Genomic DNA, 22365 nt, shown 5'->3' with positions numbered 1-22365 from the left:
AAAACTTTCTTCGCAAGCGATCATATTTGTAAGGTGTGTCTGCAGAGGGGCACAGGAAGTGTCAGTTTCTCCCCTTCCCCTTCCTTTACTTTTGTGTATCTTTTGTGTTACGACGTCTCATGTCTCTTTTCCCTGTAGTTACGGAAACACATAAATTCATGCCTATGCTTTATATTAGTTTTCTATTGCTATGTAACAAATCACTATAGACTTAATCTTAAAACAACACCCCCTTACTGTCTCACAGTTCTGCAGATGAGGAATCTGGACAGGGCTCAGCCAGGTCCTCTTCCAAGCTCTCTAGGTTGTGGACAGAATTAAGATGGTTTTGTGTGTACACCTCATGGCAACTTCCACATTCCTTGCAGCTGGCAGGAGAAGCAGTTCTCGGAAGCTTCACCTTCTTGTAAAGGACTTATCTGATTAGGTCAGACCCACCCAGGGTAATCTCTTTGCTTAAGAGGAAGTTAATGGATGGGAGTGAGATTCCATCATCATCTCAGGTTCCACCCACAGTTGGAGGGCTGGGGGCTTACCCAGGGCTTAGAGTTCTGCCTGCCATATCCTGGGCTTTTTAAATGTTCCTTTGGGGAAGATCATTGAAGGAAGGAAATAAAGGAGCATCTGTTGATGAGGTTGCTGAGCACCATGTTATGACCTCCATTGTGCAAATGCGGAAAACTTGGATTTGCGGAGACTCAGTCCCTGACTCAAGGTCTCACTGACTTAAAGGGCCAACAAAACCTTTGGAGGCAAAATCTCCAGCTGAGGAAGAGCTTATGGTTGCTTTTCAACACACAGTCACAACTTTCACATGAGCCCTTTCCCAGCAATTCACATGCAGGTTGGTTATTTAAAACCTGTGAACATACTTCCACAGGGAAGCTGTGTTATAAATGATGGTTCAGTTCCCAGTTGGGTCCACAAAGTCCAACTTCGTGCGTACTCTCAGGAAGCTCCATTCCACATCATGCTGAACACCGTGGGTCCTAATCCCTGAGTCCACCATAGAGGTAATCAAAGCCATGTGGCTGCCTGGTGTGGGACAGCGCCTCAGAGATGAAAGTCGCCACGGCTCAGGCTGTCCAGGGAGGCACAGGACCGGGAGCTGCTCCCTTGGCTGTCTCTGCGTTTGCTGGAGGGAGGTGCATGAACCAGCATGAACCCACTCCTGTGTGGTCCCAGCACTGGGCATCAGGATCTTATTAGTTTATTAGTTAGTTAATGATGGTATACCCTGTATACAGAATCATTGAATCAGCCATATGATCTCTTACAGAGAACCAGATAGTCCCCTAGTGATAGCAGGTTTTCAAATAGTGCCTGTTAAACTTGCATGTCGGTTTTGTGTTAGACCATTTGACAAGCATTTTAATCCTTCAGCTAGTTTTCTTTACCTCTGTTTTTTTAAAATCTGTGTAGAGATGGCTTACAAGGCTGATACAAAACTAATAATCTGCATGTTAGGTAGAAGCCTCTCTTTTCCTCTTCTTCCCATCTTGAGTTCTATCACGTTTTTCCTGTCTTTAAAATATGCTTGAGAAAAGCAGGAGAATCATGAAAAATTCCTAGGGAATCCTCACAGGAAGAAGGAGCCCACTCTCACCCTGAAATTACTGACGAGGCTGTAGTTATGCTCATGACTGGAATACAGGAGGGACCGTGCTCACGGAAGTTCAGACAGAAGGTCAGTGAGAAGGAAAAAAGTGACAGGAGGGGATATTTGGTTTTATATATCCTTCACTCTGATTTTAGACCTCATTATCGTGCTTTGTGACTTAGGTGAAATTGTCCAAGTTCTTTAGAGCTCAGTATCAATGTGTGCCTACCTTTAGACTTTTTTTTTTAGAAAAAAATCCTAAATTTTACTGTCTTTTCCTTCGCTGCCTCAGGTGAAATAAATAAATAAATAATTTGATTCCCTTTTGATCTTCATTTCAGGTTATTCAAAATGTATAGCTGACAGCCTTCAAAGGAAGGGTACGGGCGGTGGATGTTTTATTCAGCGCATTGCCGTTGTGCCCTTTTGCGCAGCTATTCAAATTGCTGTGGAATTGCCTTGAAAGGCTGTTGTGGGTTTTGCCAATAGTAAATGACAAGTGGTAATATATATGGTGCATGTTCCAGGTGTCCTGGAAATGACTGTCGCAGCCTCCATTTCACAGAAGTTTGTTTTTCAGGTGATGCTAAAAGTTCAGTCTAAATCCGTTCGTTAGATAGATTCAGGTCTTACCTCACGTGTAATATGTAAAAATAATTTAGAATGCAATTACGGGTTGAGAAATGCATAAAAATGCATAGTAACTTTTAAAACAGATTGTTCTTAATAATTCCGTGCCTTTGGGACACATGACATTCCCTTTTTTATGCCCTCCCCTCCTAGGATGTCCACGTCCTTTTTCACTGGCTGCAGTGAAATCTTTGGAAGATCATTACGTTAGTGCCCCCTAATGAAATGTAAATAAAATGAATTATTACATCTTGATTATGGGGCCAGTATTTATGAGGCTCCTGGTAACTGGCTGCATAATTTTAAGTATGTGAGTAAATTCTCTTAGGGGCGGTCAATGGGAGAATATTTTATTTTTCTTCCTTATTTTTTATGGTGTACTAATTCTTTTCACCTCCCGATTCTTTATTGTTGTTTCTGTCCTAGAAGAAGTAGGACCCTGGAAAGTGAGTATATTTCTTCCGCGTGACTTTTATGGTCCCTGTAGGGTTTTGACCAGACTGGAGTTGCTGTCTGATCCTGACCTGGCAAAGGAACATGGAAATTAAGGAATACAGTTTTTCTCTTTTCTCCCTGTGCCCTATCCATCTCCCCATAAAGAAGAATCTACGAACATTTCTCTCTTCTGCCTTTTCTTATAAAGCACATCAAATTTCAGGTCTGTACTTTTATGGAAATCACAGTGTAATAATAGGTTAAAAGTCTTCATTACTTAGAGGTTTTGAGTATTTTAAGCATTCTGTTTTGCCATCAGATATTGGGAGCTAACCTCCCTCTCCCCGCTGTGCAGCCTCTTCTTTCTAGAATTGTTACATAGTCACATATCCTTAGGACGTTCTCTTTCCTGCCACAATCCTCCCCCAGACTGCAAGGCACTTGCTGTGGCAGGAGACTGAACAGCCCTTATATCTTGTACATGTTAGCAAAGCCTGTTTAGGCAGCATATCCTGGACTCTATAGGAAAAGGTTGAATTTTAATTTAGATGTGAGATCATGGATACATTTCAGTTCTTAAGGTTGGGTCACAAGAATTTCCCTTCTTTAGAGCCAATAGCTTATGATGTGAGCAGCCAGCATGGGACTGAAATTAGTTAAAGCTACATTAAGACCTGCTTAATGATCTCATGTGGCCTGGAGACTTTTTAAAAAAAATCTAATTTCTCACTGCAAAATAATGAAGAAAATAGGGTATCTAGATAATAGAGTTCCTACATAAAGTGGACTGTCTAATACATAAACTACATGTCACCTGTACCATCCTGAGTATCACATGTGTAAAGAAGGGATGGGTGACAAAGGAGCCTGGTGGATTACAAGACTTACATTTTAAGAGGCTAGAGGACTGAGATCCCCATTTGGCAGAGTAGATAGAAAAGGAAGGGCAGAAGGCCGGACACAGTGGCTCATGTCTGTAATCCTCGTACTCCAGGAGGTCGAGGTGTGTGGATTGCTGGAGTTCGAGACCACCCTGAGCAAGAGTGAGACCTCTCTACTAAAAAAAAAAAAAAAAATAGAAAATTAGCCGGGCATTGTGGAGGGTGCCACTAGTCTCAGCTACTTGGAAGGCTGAGGAAAGAGGATTGGTTGAGCCCAAGCGTTTGAGGTTACTGTGAAAGACACCATAGCACTCTACACAGGGAGACAGAGTAAGATTCTGTCTCAAAATATTAAAGAAAAGAAAAAGAGAAAGAAAGGCAGAGATGAGAACGCACATGTGCAATCTGATTCCAGGTTTTAGGGTATCTGGGAAAGGTAAGCCATTACTGGTGTTCACACAGAAACTTTCAGTGTTTGGTTATAGAGGTGGTTTTATGCTCCTTTCCCTCCTCCTGAGTCCCAAAGCCTTTTGCTGTCCCCCAGGCAAGGAAGCGCAGAGGCCACGCCCCCTGGAGGCAGCTCCCAACGTTCCTGGTATCCACTTCACTTTCCCAGCCATATAACTACTCCTGGTACAAACCATTTCCCTGGGCTTTAAAATGCCGTGACACTGGCTTGGAGGGCACCGAGTAAAATGTGGCAAGCTGAACCAATCCAGAGAGCCCAGAGTGATTCTATTTCTCGAGTCAAGAATGGTAACTAAGCCCTCTCAAAATAACCTCCTAGTTGAATGTGAGGCCTTCACCCCTTTTACTGAGTGCCTACTGTGTGCAAGGGGGGAGGTAAGCACATAGTATAAAATGGCAATTATAAGAGGTTTGTGACCTCTGCCCTCGTGGGGTACTTAATTCACACCCAAAATTTATTTTTCATAGCATTGTTGAAAACATTGCAAGGAGCCACATGTGTGCATGTTTATATGCCACGTGAGCTAAAAAGTAAGCTGCAAGGGGATATTTGTTGAAGAACTCTGAATGCAAAAAACAGCAAATACACAAATAAATTAATGAATCCATTACCTAGAAAAATGCCACTGGCATCGTTTTGCCCAACAACTCCGTGTCAAATCTGGAAAAGTATAGCTTGCTGTAGCAGCTTTTGAGTAGTAGCCAATGTTGGGCAAGTAATTAATTACTTTTGTTAGAAATAGCTCTGCAAAATTTAGCCCTTTACTTGAAAGTACTGCATTTCTTGTATGCTTATCTTCTATTTTTTTCCCCATGAATTTTTCTTTTAATTCTAATTTCACTGTTTCTGATTTAATTTACCTTTGCTTTCTACTTGCTTTGCTGGAAGGAATAATGCTAGGTATAAGTGACTTTTTAAAGAAAGGAATATATTTGAGGAGCCTTCAAAAGCTGTAACACTTCTAAAATAGATTCTTTGCTTTTATGAATGATGCAGCTTGAGTCTTTGAGGAATCCCCAAGTTCCCAAGCTTGGGAGATTTTCACAGACGAGGCACATCCATGTAACCAGCACATAGGTCAACAAACAACGTTACTCCTCCCTCAGACGCCCCTGTTGCACGTCCTGTCACTCCTGCCTCACCCCACACTCCACCACCTTAACAACTCTCCTGACTTGTAGTGGCATAGGCTGGCCGTGCCTTAAATTTGAACTCCATGAAGGTAGGATCGTCGGTATAGAATACAGTTTCTCTTTTTTTTAAGTTGTGGAAAAATATACCTTGTGAGTAATATAAAATTTCCATTTTAACAATTTTTTGTTATTGCAGGGTTTTTTTGGCCTGGGCTGGGTTTGAACCCGCCACCTCCAGTATAAGGTGCCAGCGCCCTACTCCGTGAGCCCCCATTTTAACAGCTTTTAAGTATACAGTTCTGTAGCATTAAGTACATTCACGTTCTTGTGCAACCATCACCCCCATCTGTCTTTAGCTTTTTCGTCTGACATTCCTCCCTCCTCTCCCTAGCCTCTGACAGTGACAGTTCTAATTTCAGTCCCTGTGAACTGCACTACTCTAGGTACCTCATATAAGTGAAATCATACAGTATTTCTCCTTTCGCATCTGGCTTATTTCACTTAGCATACTGTCTTCGCAGTTGTAGCACACGTCAGAACTTTCTTCCTCTGAAAGGCTGACTGGTGTTCCCTTGTCTAGATAAGAGTAAATTCTATATATCCGTTCATCTGTCACTGCACACCTGGCCTGCTTCCATGTTTGGCTTTTGTGAATAATGCTGCTTTGAAAATGGATCTATAAATACCCGAGTCCCTGCCTTTATTTCTTTGGGTATATACCAGCTTGTGTGAGAATTCTCTGTTTAAGCTTTTGGGAAATTGCCATGCCGTTTTCTGCACATTCTCCATTCGCACAGGATAGCTGTCCTTTCTTTTACCCAGCATGGGTCTGCAAGATTCGCTGGCATTACTGGGTATAGCTGCGGGGCATGTGAGTCTCATTGCTGGGTAACGTTCCATCATGTGAATGTCCCCTAATGTATTTGGCTACTTTACTCTTGATGGACAGTTGGGTAATTTTCAGTTTGGTGTTATTTCAATAATACTGAATAATATTTCAATAATAGTGCTGCTATTGCAACATTTTAAAATCAGGTCTTAAGATTCTGTAGCTTTTGAGTTATTTTCTTATGGGAAGGGAAGAGTTAAATTGAAGACATTCTTTGTACAACTCACAAAGCTTTCTGACTGTGTCACTTGGTAATCTTCGTATCCTAAGTGCCAGAATAGCCAACCCACGTTGTCCTGAGAGAAGGAACTTGCGGATAAGGTAACTGGAAAGCTTAGGCATCCAGCTTCTGACTTGGTTTGATCCAGGGCTTAAACAATTTTATTGACTCTTGTATGTGTTAGTTCTACCCTTTCAGCTGTTATCGATGTCATTCTGGTGGTCATGAGACAACCGAGGATGTATAACCTTCGACATTCCACCTTCAAATGTCACAGGAAGAGAATCCTCCTCAGTATCTTGTCTCCATCTGACTTGAGTCACGTGCACATCCCCGAAGCAACTGCTGGGTCAGCGCTGGAATAGTACCACTTGGGTTAGCATGAAGCTCGTGTGTGGAGCTGTGGTGATGAGGGAAAAGCCCAAGAAAACTGCTGCTGTCCAGCAGACCTAGGGAGTGAAGGTCCAGCCTGGAACAGAAAGATGGCAGGCTCAGAGAGGGGCTTCTGGACAAAACAAACTACATGTCATCTGATGTGTTTGATAACGTGTAGAGGACAAACCTGGGTGTTCTAGTTTTATTAGGTAGGATTCTTGATAGCTGCATAAAATCTAAGAGGAGGAAAATCACCCCAGTTATTAAGGACATCAAAAACACAGATTACTGTGGAAACTCCATCATTGACCACCTCCCTACATCGACCGCCTCCTTAAATTGACGGCATGTTCACCGACTGGACGTGCACCACATGTGTGTCTCAGTAAGTCTACTTCCTGATGTTGACCAGTTTGTTATCAATGCCTTAGATCAGGGGTTCTCCACCTCCCTAGTGCCGCAGCCCTTTAATACAGTTCCTGTGCGTCGTGACCCACAGGTTGAGAACTGCTGCCTTAGATGGTCAGCACACAGAGGATCGAACCACACTTTTTTATGCCTCATCCATGAAAAAAAAGTACTGTGTGTATTTAACACACTGGCTACCACACTAGAAAACAAATTTTCCCTTGGGGCCACAGTGGTTTTTTGTTTTTTGTTTTTTGTTTTTTTTACACAAAAATAAAATAAGAACTTATAAAATAATCCTAAAATACACATCAATACAAAAAGTAATATAAAACTTGAAAATTAGTAATATTAGTAATATAAAAGTAATGTGAAAACTTGAAAAATAATTCATGCCTCACATGGCAGTTAACGTGATATAGACACGTACATATACATGTATTGTAAGAGGCAGAATAATGGCCCCTCTAAAGATGTTGCAATCCCCAGAACCTGTGAACATATCCTTTTACATGGCAGAAGTAGCTTTGCTGATGTAAGGATCTTGCAATGAGAAGAAGATTCTATATTATCTGTATGGACCCAATGTAATCATAAAAGTCCTTGTAAGGAAAGCGGGATATGAGAGAGTCAGTGTCAGAGTAGGAGAAAGGACAGAAGCAGGGTCTGGAGGGATGTGGCCAGGAGCCAAGGAGTAAGGGCAGCCTCTACAAGCTGCAAAGAGAGGAACAGATTTTTCCCGAGAGCCTCTAGAAGGAGTGTTGCCTTTGATTTTAGCCCCCATGACCTATTTCAGACTTCTGACCTCCATAACTGTAAGACAATACATCTGTAGTGTTTTCAACACTGTTTATAGAAACTTGTTACAGTAGCAATAAGAAACTGATATATATAAGTCAAATATATATTTGGGGAAGTTGGAGAATGGAAAAATAATGTAGTATGTGACACGGTAGTACAAAACGTTTTTATTTTAAGAGTTGGGGTCTTGTTCCGTTGCACAATCATAGCTCACCACAGCTTTGAATTCCTGGATTCAGGTGATCCTCTTGCCTCCTCAGCCTCCTCAGTAACTGGGACTATAAGAATACACCATCATGACCATCTAATTTTTTTTTTTTTTTAAAGAAAGGGTCTTGCTGTGTTGCCCAGGCTGGTCTCAAACTCTTGGCCTCAAGCAAACCGCTTACCTCAGCTTCCAGAGTTGCTAAAATTATAGTCATGAGCCACTACACCCAGCGTAAGAGTTAAATCTTCATGTATCATAATAAGAAGTCAACATATAAAGTATAAAATTGATTTAAAAAAGAGCAACCTAAAGGCATTGTTGTGAAATGTGGAGAGCATTATCCAGAGGGCAATCTCAGAGAGAAGCAGGACCACACAGCTGTTTGTAAACCTACTCTATTTAACTTTTACAACTCTCTATGTGCATTGTTTGCATAGAATAAAAATTAATTTTAAAAAGAAAAAATATTAGCTGCCAGAGACACTAGTAATTCTCTATCATATTTCTGAATTTTACTGTATCCACTTTTACTGAAAATCGTCTAATTTACATGCATTTGTTATCTACTGTATTCAGCTCTATGCACTAGTATTTTAAAATGGGAGAGGTAAATAGTTTCCATCTTTCTTACAATGCAGTGATTTTTTTTTTTTTTGTCCTCACAACAGTATCTCTCTCATAATCAAAGTAAAGCAAATCTTTGTAAATAGAAAGAAAATGAAAAACATATATTAGGGAATGTACAGAGTAGTGCTTACAAATGAAGGAGTGATTAAAAATGTCCCTAATCATCTTCATTTGGTGCCATCTCCAGGACACAGTGCCGTCCATGGTCAGTGGACTGTGGCACTTCTGCAGTGTGAACACCTGTGGCTACCTTTCTACACCAAATTCCAGATTGGTATTGCCCTCTCCTTAGTTTCAGTTTTTACTCTTGAGTGAAACTTTATGCTCCTCACCAGGTCTAGGATTAAATTCTTTGTTTCCTCCCAGCGGAAGACCAAGAGCTTTGGAGGCTGTGAATTAGGTTGACCCAGTCTCCCAGGAGGTGGTGCTCCCTGCACGCTGAGGCACAGCACCTTCTCCCCATTCTTGCAGCAACTGTGCTTCAGTTTTGCTGTGGCTGGGATACCACTCTCTCCTCACATTCCACTGGCTTTGAGCAAAACTCACTCCACACTCAAGCTTCAGACTAACCCAGGTGGCAGAATCCATCCCCTGAGTACAGCGGTCACTTCAGGAATGTGACTCTAGTCAGGCTGGGAGACAAGACACTGAGGGAATAGATTCCCTTTGCCTCTCTCCCTGGACTGCCCTTTTCTTGATCTTGCACATTTCTCTTAAAAGGTTTATTTCATTGTTCGTGTGGAGCGTATCCACCAGTAGTTTCCTGGGTAGAGGTGCACTCTGGGGAGAAAGGGCCTCGTGTGGTTCAGGGACGGAAGGGAAGCGGGAGTGGAAGGTGACAGGGAAGGCAGGGAGGAGAGTTGAGGGGTGGTTTCCCCGACCTTTTCTCATCAGGCTTCTATAGGGCAAAGTCCTGTCTTGGTCAGTCTGATTCTCCGGTGTCCTGCCCACAGGAAGCACTTGATATATGTCCTTCAGTGAATGAACACATCAGACAGCCTCGTATTTCCTGCTCTGGGAAGTGCTGAAGAGTCCTTAGAAGCTGTTAACCAGCTTCTTATAAAGACCTATTAGAAAATCAAACTCCGATTATTAAAAGATATAACCCAAATCCAACTTGTTTCTTACCTCCTTTGCACATAGAACATAAATAGGATTCCCCTTTAACTTTTATTCTGCCTCTTCTCCTGTTTCATCAGACGATACAGTCCTGAAGACCCAAACCTACATGTGGTTCATCTTGGTGACTCCCATGACTCTTAGCATGGCATAAATGCCCGGTGGGTATTTCAGGCCCCACACAAGGCGCAGGAGGCCTTCTTTACGTCCAGTACGTGAGCCAGCCTTGTTCTAGCATGCTTCCTCTGCATGCAGCTCCCTTCCCGACTCTGTGAGCTGATGATTTTTGTCCTCTATCGGGGGTGTCCAACCCATGGCCCATGGGTCACATGTGGATTATTTGAGGCCTGTTTGGCTTATCTGTGGTGTCAGATAGCGTGAAAAGTATACATACATACACACACACACACATCTTTTTGCTTATTAGCTTTCATTAGTGTTTGTGTACTTAATGTGTGGCCCTAGGGAACTCTTCTTCTTTCAGTGAAAATAGAAAACAAGAACAACAACCACCAAAAAAAATACCAGGTCACACACATCCGGTGTGCACATCATCCGGTTCTCCTGCCCTGATCTGAAGCCCCTGCCGGTTTTCTGACTGGTTGACCAGCACCCTGGGACGGCAGTCCCTGATGGTAACAGAAATAATCTTATTTGTGTTCTTATTTAATTTCCCTGAGAAGTGGAGACTCCACGGATGTGCTTTTCTGTTTCGTCCACTGCTTATCTCTTGTACCTAGAACACAGACTGCTGAATATCAGTGTATTAAATGATATCAGCTATTGAGAGAATGACAATGTTAAAACTTTATCTAGCCATGCCTCGATTATGTGAGTGGTGAAATAAAGCACACACATATCTAGTTGTTTTGAAAGTTTTCCTCAACCGTGCATTCCTTTTAAGACTATATAGATAACTGAACGTTCAGAAAGAGTGCTTGCCCTACGGTTTTATATATTCCATGTGGAGGCCTAGGATCTAGGGAGAGGAAAAGGGAGAAAATCCTGGATTGGGGGGTTTAGACTCTTGAACTTCATCTGAAGAATGAAAACCCTCACGTTTAATCCTGTCTGCCCATGTACCTGACATACCTGGACTTGGCCTGCTCTCCAGCCAGCCTCTTCAGCTGGGGCCTCGGAGCAGCTGTGCTCCTTACTTGGTGTGAGTTGGGTGGCATTGCTTTGCAGGATTCTATATCTAGGTTGCTGTTTGTATATGTCATGAAGACCCTGGAAATTAGGTTTCTGTGACTTAGACACACTTCAAAGGGTCTGCCTATAAAAAGCCATTCCCCTGAAAGCAGAGCCAAAGGGTGCGCACAGGCTGGAGACGAGATGTGGGAGGAGGGGCGAAAAAGTGAAGGGCTCCTTTTCCCCTCTGAGTGCAGGGAAGTCAGAATCAACATGTTTGAAACTGGTCAGTGACTCCGAGGGTCATGCAGAAATTGATCCTTGTCTCTAGGGCAGGGTTTCTAGAACATCACTGTTGTTTGGGGGCTGATAATTTTTTGTGTGTGTGGTAGGGGGATATCTTTTATGTTGTGGGATGTTCAGCAGCGTCCCTCACCTCTACCCACTAAATGCAGCAGCTGCAACCCAGCCCTTTGCTGCAATTAGTAAAATCCAAAGTGTCTTGAGACATTGCAAAGCATGATTGAGAACCCCTACACTAGAGAAGACACAAAAAGACCTCACCTGAGGAAAGACCAGTCCTGAACCCATGTTGTCACCATTAATGGAGCAGTGGTGTCCCCGTCCTATAAAAGCAAGTTTCTTCCACACCAAAAATGTATCACACTACTCTAGCATAACCCTGGGCTGCTCCGTGCACACCCCGTGCGCAGCAGTGTCCATGGTGCATGTCAGCCAGCTAGGTGCTTGCTGGGCCTTCATGTGGTATCTGAACACGTTCCAACTCCCCACTTTGCTGGAGGCCACTCCCTAAGGCCCTTGCTCTGGCACTGTCTAGTTATTTAACACTGTGGGGAGTTTAAGAAAAAGGAGGGCGAATCTCTTTAGTTGGTGGTTTCTGCCACACAGGGAGGGCCGTTCATTCATTTTCAGCACGTACTCATTGGGTACTTGTGTGGCTGTTCTTGGCACTGGAGATACATAGCTGTAAACACCACACAACACACTTCCCTTCATGGAGCCTACACTCTCAGAGGGGAAGACAGACAAAGGAATATATGACAAATGGCAAGGAGAAAAATACATGGAGATGAAGAGGAGGAAACACCGGACGTCTTGCATTTTCAGACGAGGTGCTCAGGCAAGAAGGGAAGTTCAGGAAGAGGACATTCGTTTGGACATCTCAGGGGAAAAGAGTTTCAGGCAGTGGGAACAGTAGGTGCAAAGGCCGTGAGGTAGGACTGTGCTTGGTATATGCGAAGAATAGTGAGGGGTGAGGGGGTGAGTTGTAGAACAGGAGATGGGAAGTGTGTATGTGTGTATGATGGGGAGCTTGCTTCGAGGGGAGGGGGCATATGAGAGGAGGGAGGGTATTTGGGGGACCTCACCTAATGTGCGTGATGCAATGGTACATTTCAAAACTATTAAGAAATGAGTGTAATTGTGATGGATGTGTTACTTAGTTCAACGTAAACATTTCACATTCTCTATCGAAGCAGTACCCTGAACCCCATAAATGCATCAATGTACAAAGTTATGATTTAATAAAAAACAATTAAAAATTTTAAAAAAGATTTCAAACACCTACAAAAGCAGAGACTATACCTTCCACCAGGTGTAATAAACAGTGACTCATAGCCAGCTTTATTATAGATATTATCTCCTATTCCCCTCCACGGATTATTTTGAAGCAAACTCTATACATACTATTTCATCTGTGAATATCTTCCCGTATATTCTAAAACCTACTGAATTAAAGGTGATCATGACCCAGTATATTACTTAGAAATAACTGATTGGTTTTATCAGATGTCCAGACTTCATGGGAGTCTGTATATCCACACATATGTACGTGTGCACACATATTTATACATGTACCAAACAGATAAGGCTGACGTGGCATAGTGTGTATAATTAGCCCACACTAGTTATTTTCTAAACGTGCGATTATGTGGTTGTTTATAGTTTATTTGACATCAGAACCCACAAAATGTGCACGTGTTCCAATTAGTTGCTGCGATTTTTAGTCTTTTGTAATCTTTAGATTCCCCTTCCGACTCTTTTTTTCCCCTACGGAAACGAGATCATTGGTTCTGATTTTATTGCTCGCTGTTGCTGAACACGATCACTTCTCCCTAATACTGTATAACATGTTCCTCTGTCTCCCTATTTTCTGTAAATTGATATTTTGCTGTAGCCGTTTGGTTGTACCAGGGAGATGTGGCCTTTCTGGTCAGACAGCTTCACGTGTGTGGCTTCAAGAGACACCTGGTGCCCGGCGTCCCTCTTTGTGCCGTTAGCAGTCACTCAGGGTCACGGCCTAGATTCATTGGTTCGTTAGAGTTTGGAGAGTGGTGGTATTCTGTGCCTGTCATTCTTTATTTACCAAGTGGAATACCACTATCCAGAGAATCATTTCCCTATCTGTGAGGTGTAGGTTCATAGGGAAGCATGATGTGTACTCGATTCTTTCCCTCTATCAGTATTCAGGGTACTGGGTAGTTCTCTAACATCCTCCCAAGATGACACCACTTCCCTTTCTCCCTTTTCTCCTCCATCCTTTCCTCTTTTCTTCTTCCCTCTCTTCCTTCACTTCTTGAACTCATGACCTTATACATTTGATATATTACTATTATCTTTAATATTAATGCTTGATCGTCCTGTCCCATTTGGGGTGAAGTGTGCTAGGCTTTTGGCTTTTACTCAGCAAAAGGGAAGTTTTAGGGCCAAGTGTGGTGGCTCATTCTTATAATCCTGGCACTCTGGGAGACCTAGAAAGGTGAATCACTTGAGCTTAGGAGTTTGACATCAGTCTGAGCCAAGAGCGAGACGCCATCTCTGGTAAAACCAGAAAACCTAGTAGAGCATTGTGGCGAGCGCCTGTAGTCTCAGATACTAGGGAGGCTGAGGCAAGAGAATCACTTGAGCCCAAGAGTTGGAGGTTGCTGTGAGCTATGATGCCATTGGTGACAAAGTGAGACTCTGTCTCAAAAAAAAAAAAAAAACTGTAGAGAAGTCTATTGAATAATATTTCATGTGTTTTCTAAGGTGAGGGTTTACCTTAACAAGGTAAAGAATATGAGAATTTAGCTTTTATTTTTTGATAAAGTATAACTAATTCTTTTATTTTCCTTTTTAAAAATTATAACCTGATATGATATCCATGTGTTTAAACTTTCCCTAATTTTCCTATGTAAAGTTGATCCCTTCTTCTGTGTGTTTCGTTTTGTCTTTATTATTTCCTTCTGTGATACTTTTTTATATCTAATTATAGGGTTTTTTTTTTTAAACATTTCTATCTATCTCCAATAACTGTATATCCAGTATGGATGCATTGCCTCTAAAAAAGTAGGTGGGTTAGTTAACTAGTTCTGTGAGCCCACATGGAAGAATAAGGTAGTGTCTAATTAACATTAACAAAAATCACAGAGCAAGCTGGCAAGTAAAACTTGGCCCAGAGAAGGGTTCTGGGAATGTCATAGGAAACCTTGCCTCATCTATATGCAACTTGGTAGAGTCAGAAACAGGTAGCCCTCCAGGGCCCCAGAGTTGAGGGTGACATTGTGAAAGTGAGAAAAATAAGGTGGAAGCAGCTCAGAGGCAGGTTCAGGCTTAGGAATTTGGAAACTGGTTGGAGTTAACCCCCACTTCTCTCCTTGGCCCCCACACTTGTGCAGGGCACAACCTGAACAACTGCACCCAGTATCCCTACCTAGGAAGGCCTCTGGGATCAGAGTTAACACCCCGGAATGGAATCCTAGCACTGCCACCATCTGGGTGCCCTGTTGCTTCATCTGTGAAGAAAGAAGAGTTTGACTTCATGGTCTTCGAAATCTTAACTACTTTAATACAAGTGCTGCTAAACTGTGACTCAACTCTGAGCTCCTGTACGCTCACCTCAAACCTTATAGTTCTTGAAAATTAGTTTCCTTGAAAAAAATTTGAATTTGTCTAGCGTTTCTCCTAAAGAAACTAGTGGTTGCCAAATTTTAAAACATTTTAAAATGCATTCAAGGAAGTGAGTCAGATACATTCTCCGTACACAACAATGAAAGTACGCTTGGTTCCAAGTTATGAATACTGTGGAAAATTGTGTTCTTTGAATTAATGCAGGATGAAACTTTTAGGCTTTCAAAATACATATTCTCTCTTTCCTTCCTTATTCATGTTAGATTGCTTTTATAAAGCTTGAAGCACAGAGATATTCTTAAAAATGAACTTTTCAACAAGAAATAAACATACAAACTCCCATCTCTTACATTTCTGGTGGGTAGTTTCCCACAGGGTTTTGCAATGTTCACCTAAGTCTTTGTCTCAAAAGTGGGTCTGACTTTTCCCAAATTAATGCAATTAGTTTATTCTTCTTTCTGATGGTTGCCATATATAGAAAAATGTAATTTTTTTTTCCTCTTCTCTTTCTTGGGAACTCTGAGCGATTTAGTTAACTCCACCACAGCAAGAGTCAGAAGAGCTTCTGGGGTGGCCAGATTTCATTTGAGAGCGTCACAGAGAGGTGGGGAATAGTTGATGTGTGTTGTGCTAAACTCTTTTACAAGTATAATACTGTTGCTTTATTCCACCACCCCCCAGTTTGCATGATGAAAGGACTTTTCATTTTACTTAGGTGAAAAGTGGGTCTGTGAGTGGAGTGACTTTCTTTCAAAAAAAAAAAAAAATCAGAAACCAATTATTTGATATGCAGAGCTGCAAGCTTCATCCCCTTAATGAAATCAGTGCAGTGTGCACTGCCGTTAACCTGAGGAAAGCAGCTGACATCTCCTGATTACGCCGGAGGAGAGGTGGAAGGACCCAAACTTGCAGGATCCCCCTCCCCCTCGAGAGATTGTTAGTCCAGTCCTTTAGAGAGGTTCCGTGTGGTTCTCTGTCATCACCACCGGGACGCTGGCAGGGAGTGTGTGTCATGGTTACAATAGAGTGTGGTGACATATAACAACCATGAGAGCCCAGCGGGAACGGCTGCAGATTCCGGGGCTGACCTTGGAGTAAGTATCGTCTGTCTTTAATATTTTAATGCTTTCTGCATGGCACTCGCTTCCGACAACCAATAGCTGTTTAGCATTTGTTTGTACTGACAGCCTCAGAGCACTGCAGTGTGGGGTAGAGGGACATGTCTTAAATACATGGCATTCGTTTCAGCAGAGGTGGACACCCAGACCAGCCTTTTGCATTGCAGTCAGAGGGAAAGCATTGCTGCATTATTTAAAGTTGCTGAACCTCAGTTCTGGAAACATCTTAACAGCTCATTGTGAAAGAATGTATCTGTAGGCCACGGTGTATCTCTTTTTCTCCTTCTGTTTGTTTATCCCCATGTTGCCTTTTCCTAAAGAAAGGCCTCTGTCTGAATTGAATAATAGAAGACATGACAGTGGAAGAGAGTGCAAGAGAAGGGTTGTTTGTGACATTCATTAGCTGTGATCCATGTTTTATCTGTGCAACAGAATATTAATGAACTGTAGTGCATTTGGAATCCTCTCTGCAGAGTCTCCAGCCACTGTATGCAATGTGTTTACCTAGTTGAGCTGTGTGTTTGCTTAGCTGTTTTCTTTTTTAACCCATTAACTCATCTGACTGCTTTCTGATTTGATGTAACTACATGAAAATGTCCACATCTAATTTGTGGCGCAGAAGTTAGACATCTGTGATGCAGGAAGTGTCAGCAATTTTTTATTTTAAATCTGTTAGTCAAAGATGCAGAAGCTGTGAGTTAGTCTGTGCTGGCACACTTAAAATAATAACCAGTAAAATATAAATCTGGTAGAATAATATAAATATCTCTTTTTCTAACTTACAGCACAAATCTAAAATTGCATTTTAGTGAAATCTGTACAGTTCCAATAATCTCAGACTGGACTGGCTTCAGAAGGAGACTGCGGGAAGTGTGCTTAGTTCCAAGTGTTAATTATTCCTCTTTAATTCCGTAGATGCATCATACAAGAGAAATAATTTCCTTAATTAATAAAAGAACGGCATTCTGAAGTGAATACTTTTCTAATCCGTCCTTGCTCTGAAACTGTACACTGATTTTATATTAACAAGGAGCTCACTTATAAAAAGTTAGAGAGCTCTTAACCTTCTTGCTAAATGTGGTATTTTTCATATTTGAGGTACAAATAGTATTTACCCATCATCCTACTATTTTTTTCCTGTCTCCACTTCACCCTCACATTCAGCCCTCACCATCTGTGTGGAATGTTTTAGTGGCATGCATTCATTCCTCTGTGGAACCCTCGTCTCTCTAGCCTTCTGGAAATGCACAGCTAAGCCATATAGCTCTCTGTTCAAGACCCAGGTGCATTCATTTCCTTCTTTGCCTTTTCTTCTGTTTTTGGTTGTGCTGCTTCCTGGTTATTTTCTTTGTTCTTAGTGGATTATTTCACACTAAACCCTTTCTTTCTTTCATTTATTTTTAGCATCTTGTTCATGTTGAGGAGACTTCAAATTAACTTTTCTAAAAATGGAAATTCAGTTGCATCAAATATCCATTTTGTAATTTGAAAGACTGAGTCATGTCACATGTTTTATGACCCTGCCAATGATGACGTAGGAAACAGAGAGTCAGCTAAACACAAGGGTTCCCTGAATTTTGTTTTGATATCAGGCTACACCCCCTTGGTCTAGCCCCTAGCCTGCAAATATTACTGTGCATTTAAAATAAATAACTTTTCATGTGAGGAGCTTGAAACCATAGAATAGAGCATCTCTCTTAAATGTCAGTGTAGTATTAGCATATAATTTACTTTGAACATTTTATTTACTTTGAAAAATGTAAAGTTATTTTTAGGGAGACACAGCTAACTTTACATTCATTCATAGAGAATGAATCTGTAGTCTGAGTAAATTTGACTTCTGTCCATTATGGAGAAATGGTGTCATGGAAAGTCTTATCACTGATTTTATTGAAAGAAGATTAATAGTATATAGTTTTAATTATTTGGGAACCTTCTGACAAGGTCCTAACTCACAAAACAAATGCATAGAACAGTTTTTTCATATTCTCTCATGAGACGTTACTGGTTTTCTTTCAGGAAAGTTCATTCTTCAGGCAAGGCAGCTGTGTAGCATTACATGAGCATATTTTGTACTCTGTAGATAGCATCCAGAATTTTCCATCTGACTTACCAATAAGATGGGGCTTCAGTAGTTTGGGACATTGAAATCCCAGATGTGAGATACCAAGTATATAAGTATTTCATATAATAATGGGTCATGAGTTTATGTAGAAATTTATGATATCTGGATAGCCTATGTCTGGCTTTCAGATTTCTGAGGAAGAATGTAGGTTTTCTGTTTTTTCTTTTTTCAATGTAAGTATGGAATTTCGTTCATAGCCACTTCATAGCACACATCGGGTATGTTTCTGCTCAGAGACAGGGATTGGAGTCAGTGCTTATGCATGCTTATTTTAGGACCGGAAGGGATAGATAACCCTGTGCCTAGATAAAATGATGGCTGTATCAGGGGATGCTCCTGAGTGCTTTCCAATGAGCTGTTAAGTTAGAGTACAGTATGTTTAAGAGCAGTAGGTTTTGAATGTGCTCTGAATATATAAGGAAACCTATTCCTTACCAGTTCCACCTCCTTGTGCCAAATCAGAGAACGATCTTAGGAGATATAAAACTTTGCTCTGTAACACTGTATTAAATGGACTGAAGCATTTCGAGTAATAATTTTATATTTCAGTTTAACAAAAATACAGCCAAGTCTCAATTATCCATGTAACGGAAGACAAGCGTGGTATTTAGAATTGGTAAACCATGTGAAGCCCAAATCAGATTTGAACCCTTGTGGCCAACTCCCTGCACCAAGGAAGGGAACAAGCAGCTTGTATCAGCCAGTATGCAGCTCTTTTCCAAGACCTCGTTCTCTAAGATAGGAAAATACGATACAGTGTAGAGCCATTGTCCAGTAGAGAGGCAAAAGAATGTTCTTTAAGAAATTCATTGCACACTAGCATGAGTTTCTATTGCTCATTCGAGCCTAAGTGTTGGAACCAGAATATATAACTAATTTTTAGTTTGATTTTGCCATGTAAAAATAGTTGGAAATTAACTATATCAACTGCACACTTTAATAGAGCTATTGGTAAAATTCTGCTAAGTAAGGTACCTAATTTAAGTTTTGTCTCCCTTAAAAAGAAGAAATGTGAGGTCTAAAGGAAAAAACATAAATGAATTCTATTCCAATATCCTGTAATGAATATTTGAGAATTGGCTGGTGAATGCACTTGGTGGTTTGGATGGGTTAGTGGGGGTGGGGAGGTGGAGGGAGGATTACAATTGACATTTGTATTTGAAAAAAAAAACCCTACTGCAAAGTAAAATATAATTTGATACATGTAAGAATTAAAAAAAAATTTTGGCATGAATCTAAGAACACTTTTTATTATTACTCCTGAGGAGTAGAGAAAATATTGCATTGTTATATGGAAGGTTTGTTTTTCCCCTGCAAAATACTTAAAAACATACCTTCCTATGTGGAAACGTTAGTTGCTTTGCTTTTTAGAAACTACAATATTTTAACCTTAACTTTTATGTGCTTTATCTGATAACTATTTCCCTTTAGTTCTGCTACAGAATTACCATTGATTCTTAATCTGGAATAAAATAAACTCACCCTAAAATGGCACTGGATTTTCTTTGATACAAAAATCACATGTCAAAGAATCTGCCAAGTTGCTTTGTGACAAAGAAAAGGCTCAAATAAAAATGGCAGCTGTAGTTTTTAAAATGTAAATTTCAGCAGGAAGCATTTTACTTGTTCTGTATTTTAGAGCTGAAAAGGGCAAGTGATTAGATGATTACCTAGTGGTGCTGATAAGCATGCCCTGGTGATTCTGGCCTAAAGGGAACACAGTCCTCTACTGAGCTATGCTATTTTTACTACAATCAGTTCTCCCACTTGGAATGACATTATTTTAACTTTCAGTCTCACTCCCAGGAGCCTGAGTCCAACCCCATCCAGCCCAGGCAGTCCTTGTAGTCCTCTCTTGGCTTTTCACTTTTGGAGGTAAGCGCGCTCCAGGGCCTGCCCAGGGCTGCTTTGTCTTTCTGTTCTCCCTGTTCCCAGGAGCATTTGCACACTTTGGACTCTGTAATACACAGTAAACAGTTTCTTCTTGATTGTTGCACTCACAGTTAAGATACAGCAGGAGGAAACCTGTTGAATTGTTGATGACTTGATCGCTTGATCACATTCTGGGTAACCCACCTTACTAAAGTTTCACTTGGTGTCATGTGACGAGTTGTTGGACTTCTCCGTATATATTACAGTTTTTCCTATTGCTTTCTTAGGAAATGATCTGCACTAAATTCTACAAATTTTGTTCAGTCTCTTCTACAAATACAATTTGTTACAGTTTCTAGAAAACGTTTCCTAACTCGCCTAAGAGTAGCATGGTATCTGTTGCCACAAAGTATTTTCTATTATTTACAGGATAAAATATTTAAATTGTCTAAGGGGTTTGTATTTTTAAAATCTTTTTTAGAACTCTTAGCTATGTACTCCCACCCTCTCGCACATAAGCTGATTTAAATTCATTCTTCTCTGTTTTTAGAGAAATATCACCAAGGAACTCTTCTTGCATTAAACAGTTTGTTATAAGAATACAATACTTCTGGTATTTTAAGTACTATAGCCCTTATGTTCTAATAGATCCCTCATGAATTATGACTTTATGGCAATAGTGGATCTCTCTGTATCTAGCCACAAGATTAGATACTCTAGACATAGAGTTCCCAGCATTTCTTCACTCCTCCCTTTAAAAATTTTTTCTTGTTTGTTTGTTTTTGTAGAGACAGGGTCTCAATGCCGTTGCCCAGGCTGGTTGTGAACCCAGGGCTCAAAAGATCCTCCCACCTTGGCCTGCCAAAGTGCTAGAATTATAGGCATGAGCCACCACTTTCCTCCTGTCTTAAAGTCTAAGGAACAAAGCAGAATCAAACTCTGTTGGTGGAAAAGGCAACTTGAACTATTTATTGTTGATAAACACTTTCTATTTGTGCAAATAGATGGAAATGTGCAAATGAATGGAAAATTTATTGCTCAAGGTCATTTCCTTCAAAATACTAACTTAAGCCTTAGATAATATCAATAAGCTAATTTAACAAATTGGTTAAATTTCGAGCTTCTCTTATATTTCTAAAGTAAGGCTGAACTCAAATTTGTGAAGAAGAATCAACTAGGGAAACAAATTAAATACTTTGAACTTTGGTTCTACTCTTCAGCTGATGGGTTTATATTTATTATTGTAAAAATGACTTTCAACATGAAAGTTCCATGTGACATCTTTTATGAAGCATTCTCTGAATTTAATAGATCCCAAAGTAGAGGAGTAGTTTCTTCTCTATCTGGAGAGAAAAACCTCTCCAGAGTAATTTGTCCATTTTTAGTGATGTAACTGCAAGAAAATGGAACTGTCTTCTGAACTTTTTTCTTTATTGTAACAAGTCTTCATTAAATCCAGTCCTCATTTTTCCTTTTCTTTTTCCTTTCTAAAGACAATAGGCTGTTCAAGATGAAGCTGCTATCACTAGTGGTGGGGAAAAGAGAATTAGACTCAATGTTAAAGTAATGCAGAGAAAGATGAAGTGCTAAAGACTATTTTGGAGAAAAGTTTGTGGAACTGGTTGTGCTGGAGCTGGACTTTGAAAAATCTTGGGGATTCAGTGGGGAGGGGTAAAGGTAAAGGACAAAGCCAGGCAGAGAAAAAAAACAAAATCAATGAGGTGAAAAGTACAATGTATAGTAACAATAATGTATGTCACTAGAATGTAGGGTGGCTGAAATAGAAGAAAAGCACAGAATCGTATAGAAATTGATTTGAGCTTAAAATTTTATTTGGGAATCATGCTATATAGGGTTTTTAATACTGATCTAAAAACTATGACTTCCATTTTGTCAGCTTTCAGGAATCATAGAAGATTTTATGAATAAGGAAATTACCACATTTCAGGGAAATAAGTACATTTCAAACTGAGGAAATGTACCTTACCAGTATTAAGAATAGATTGGATTTTATGCAGAAACTCCACTGAGGATGCTGGTACAGTATTTCATGAGTAACACATCCTGGATTAGGACAATCGTAATGCGTTAAAATTTACAAAGTACTTGGCCAAGTGGTTTTATAAACCTGGTTTCATTCAGTTTAATCCACCCGACGCTACTGTGAGGCAGGAAGGAATATATTGTTTACAGATGAAAATGCCAGCCCACATAGAGATTAAATATCTTAACTAGCCTAGGACTCAAAATGAAGTCTCAAATCTTTCCACTGTGGCTAAGTTAAGCCATGCATACGTTGCCATGAGGTCATTTATATTGAGTTTTAATTACCCGGTTTAGGTAGACCTTGGGACCTCCTTGGGTCCTTTTTATTTCCCCAGTGCCTCACTTAGTGCATGGAACATCCTAAGTATC

The 22365-nt window shown here is 40.7% G+C and overlaps 1 protein-coding gene across 3 annotated transcripts in view; it reads left to right on the top strand.

The window, feature by feature from the left end:
* MAST4 (microtubule associated serine/threonine kinase family member 4) overlaps nucleotides 1-22365 on the top strand; it is a 442299-nt gene that overhangs the window by 211040 nt on the left and 208894 nt on the right. Inside the window, exons 1-2 of one of the 3 annotated variants that reach the window (XM_053589506.1) lie at nucleotides 15511-15929; nucleotides 19873-19953. The exons of the other annotated variants lie outside the window; for them this stretch is intronic. Coding sequence (XP_053445481.1) covers nucleotides 15883-15929; nucleotides 19873-19953 — 128 coding nt within the window. The 5' untranslated portion in view covers nucleotides 15511-15882. Of the gene's footprint in view, nucleotides 1-15510; nucleotides 15930-19872; nucleotides 19954-22365 lie in introns of those variants that run through there. 3 annotated transcript variants of the gene reach the window in all.

This window comes from Nycticebus coucang, chromosome 1 (genome assembly GCF_027406575.1).
Source record: "Nycticebus coucang isolate mNycCou1 chromosome 1, mNycCou1.pri, whole genome shotgun sequence".
Taxonomy (NCBI): domain Eukaryota; kingdom Metazoa; phylum Chordata; class Mammalia; order Primates; family Lorisidae; genus Nycticebus; species Nycticebus coucang.
Note: the sequence above shows the minus strand (reverse complement) of the source record. Positions and strands in the feature narration are given on the sequence as shown.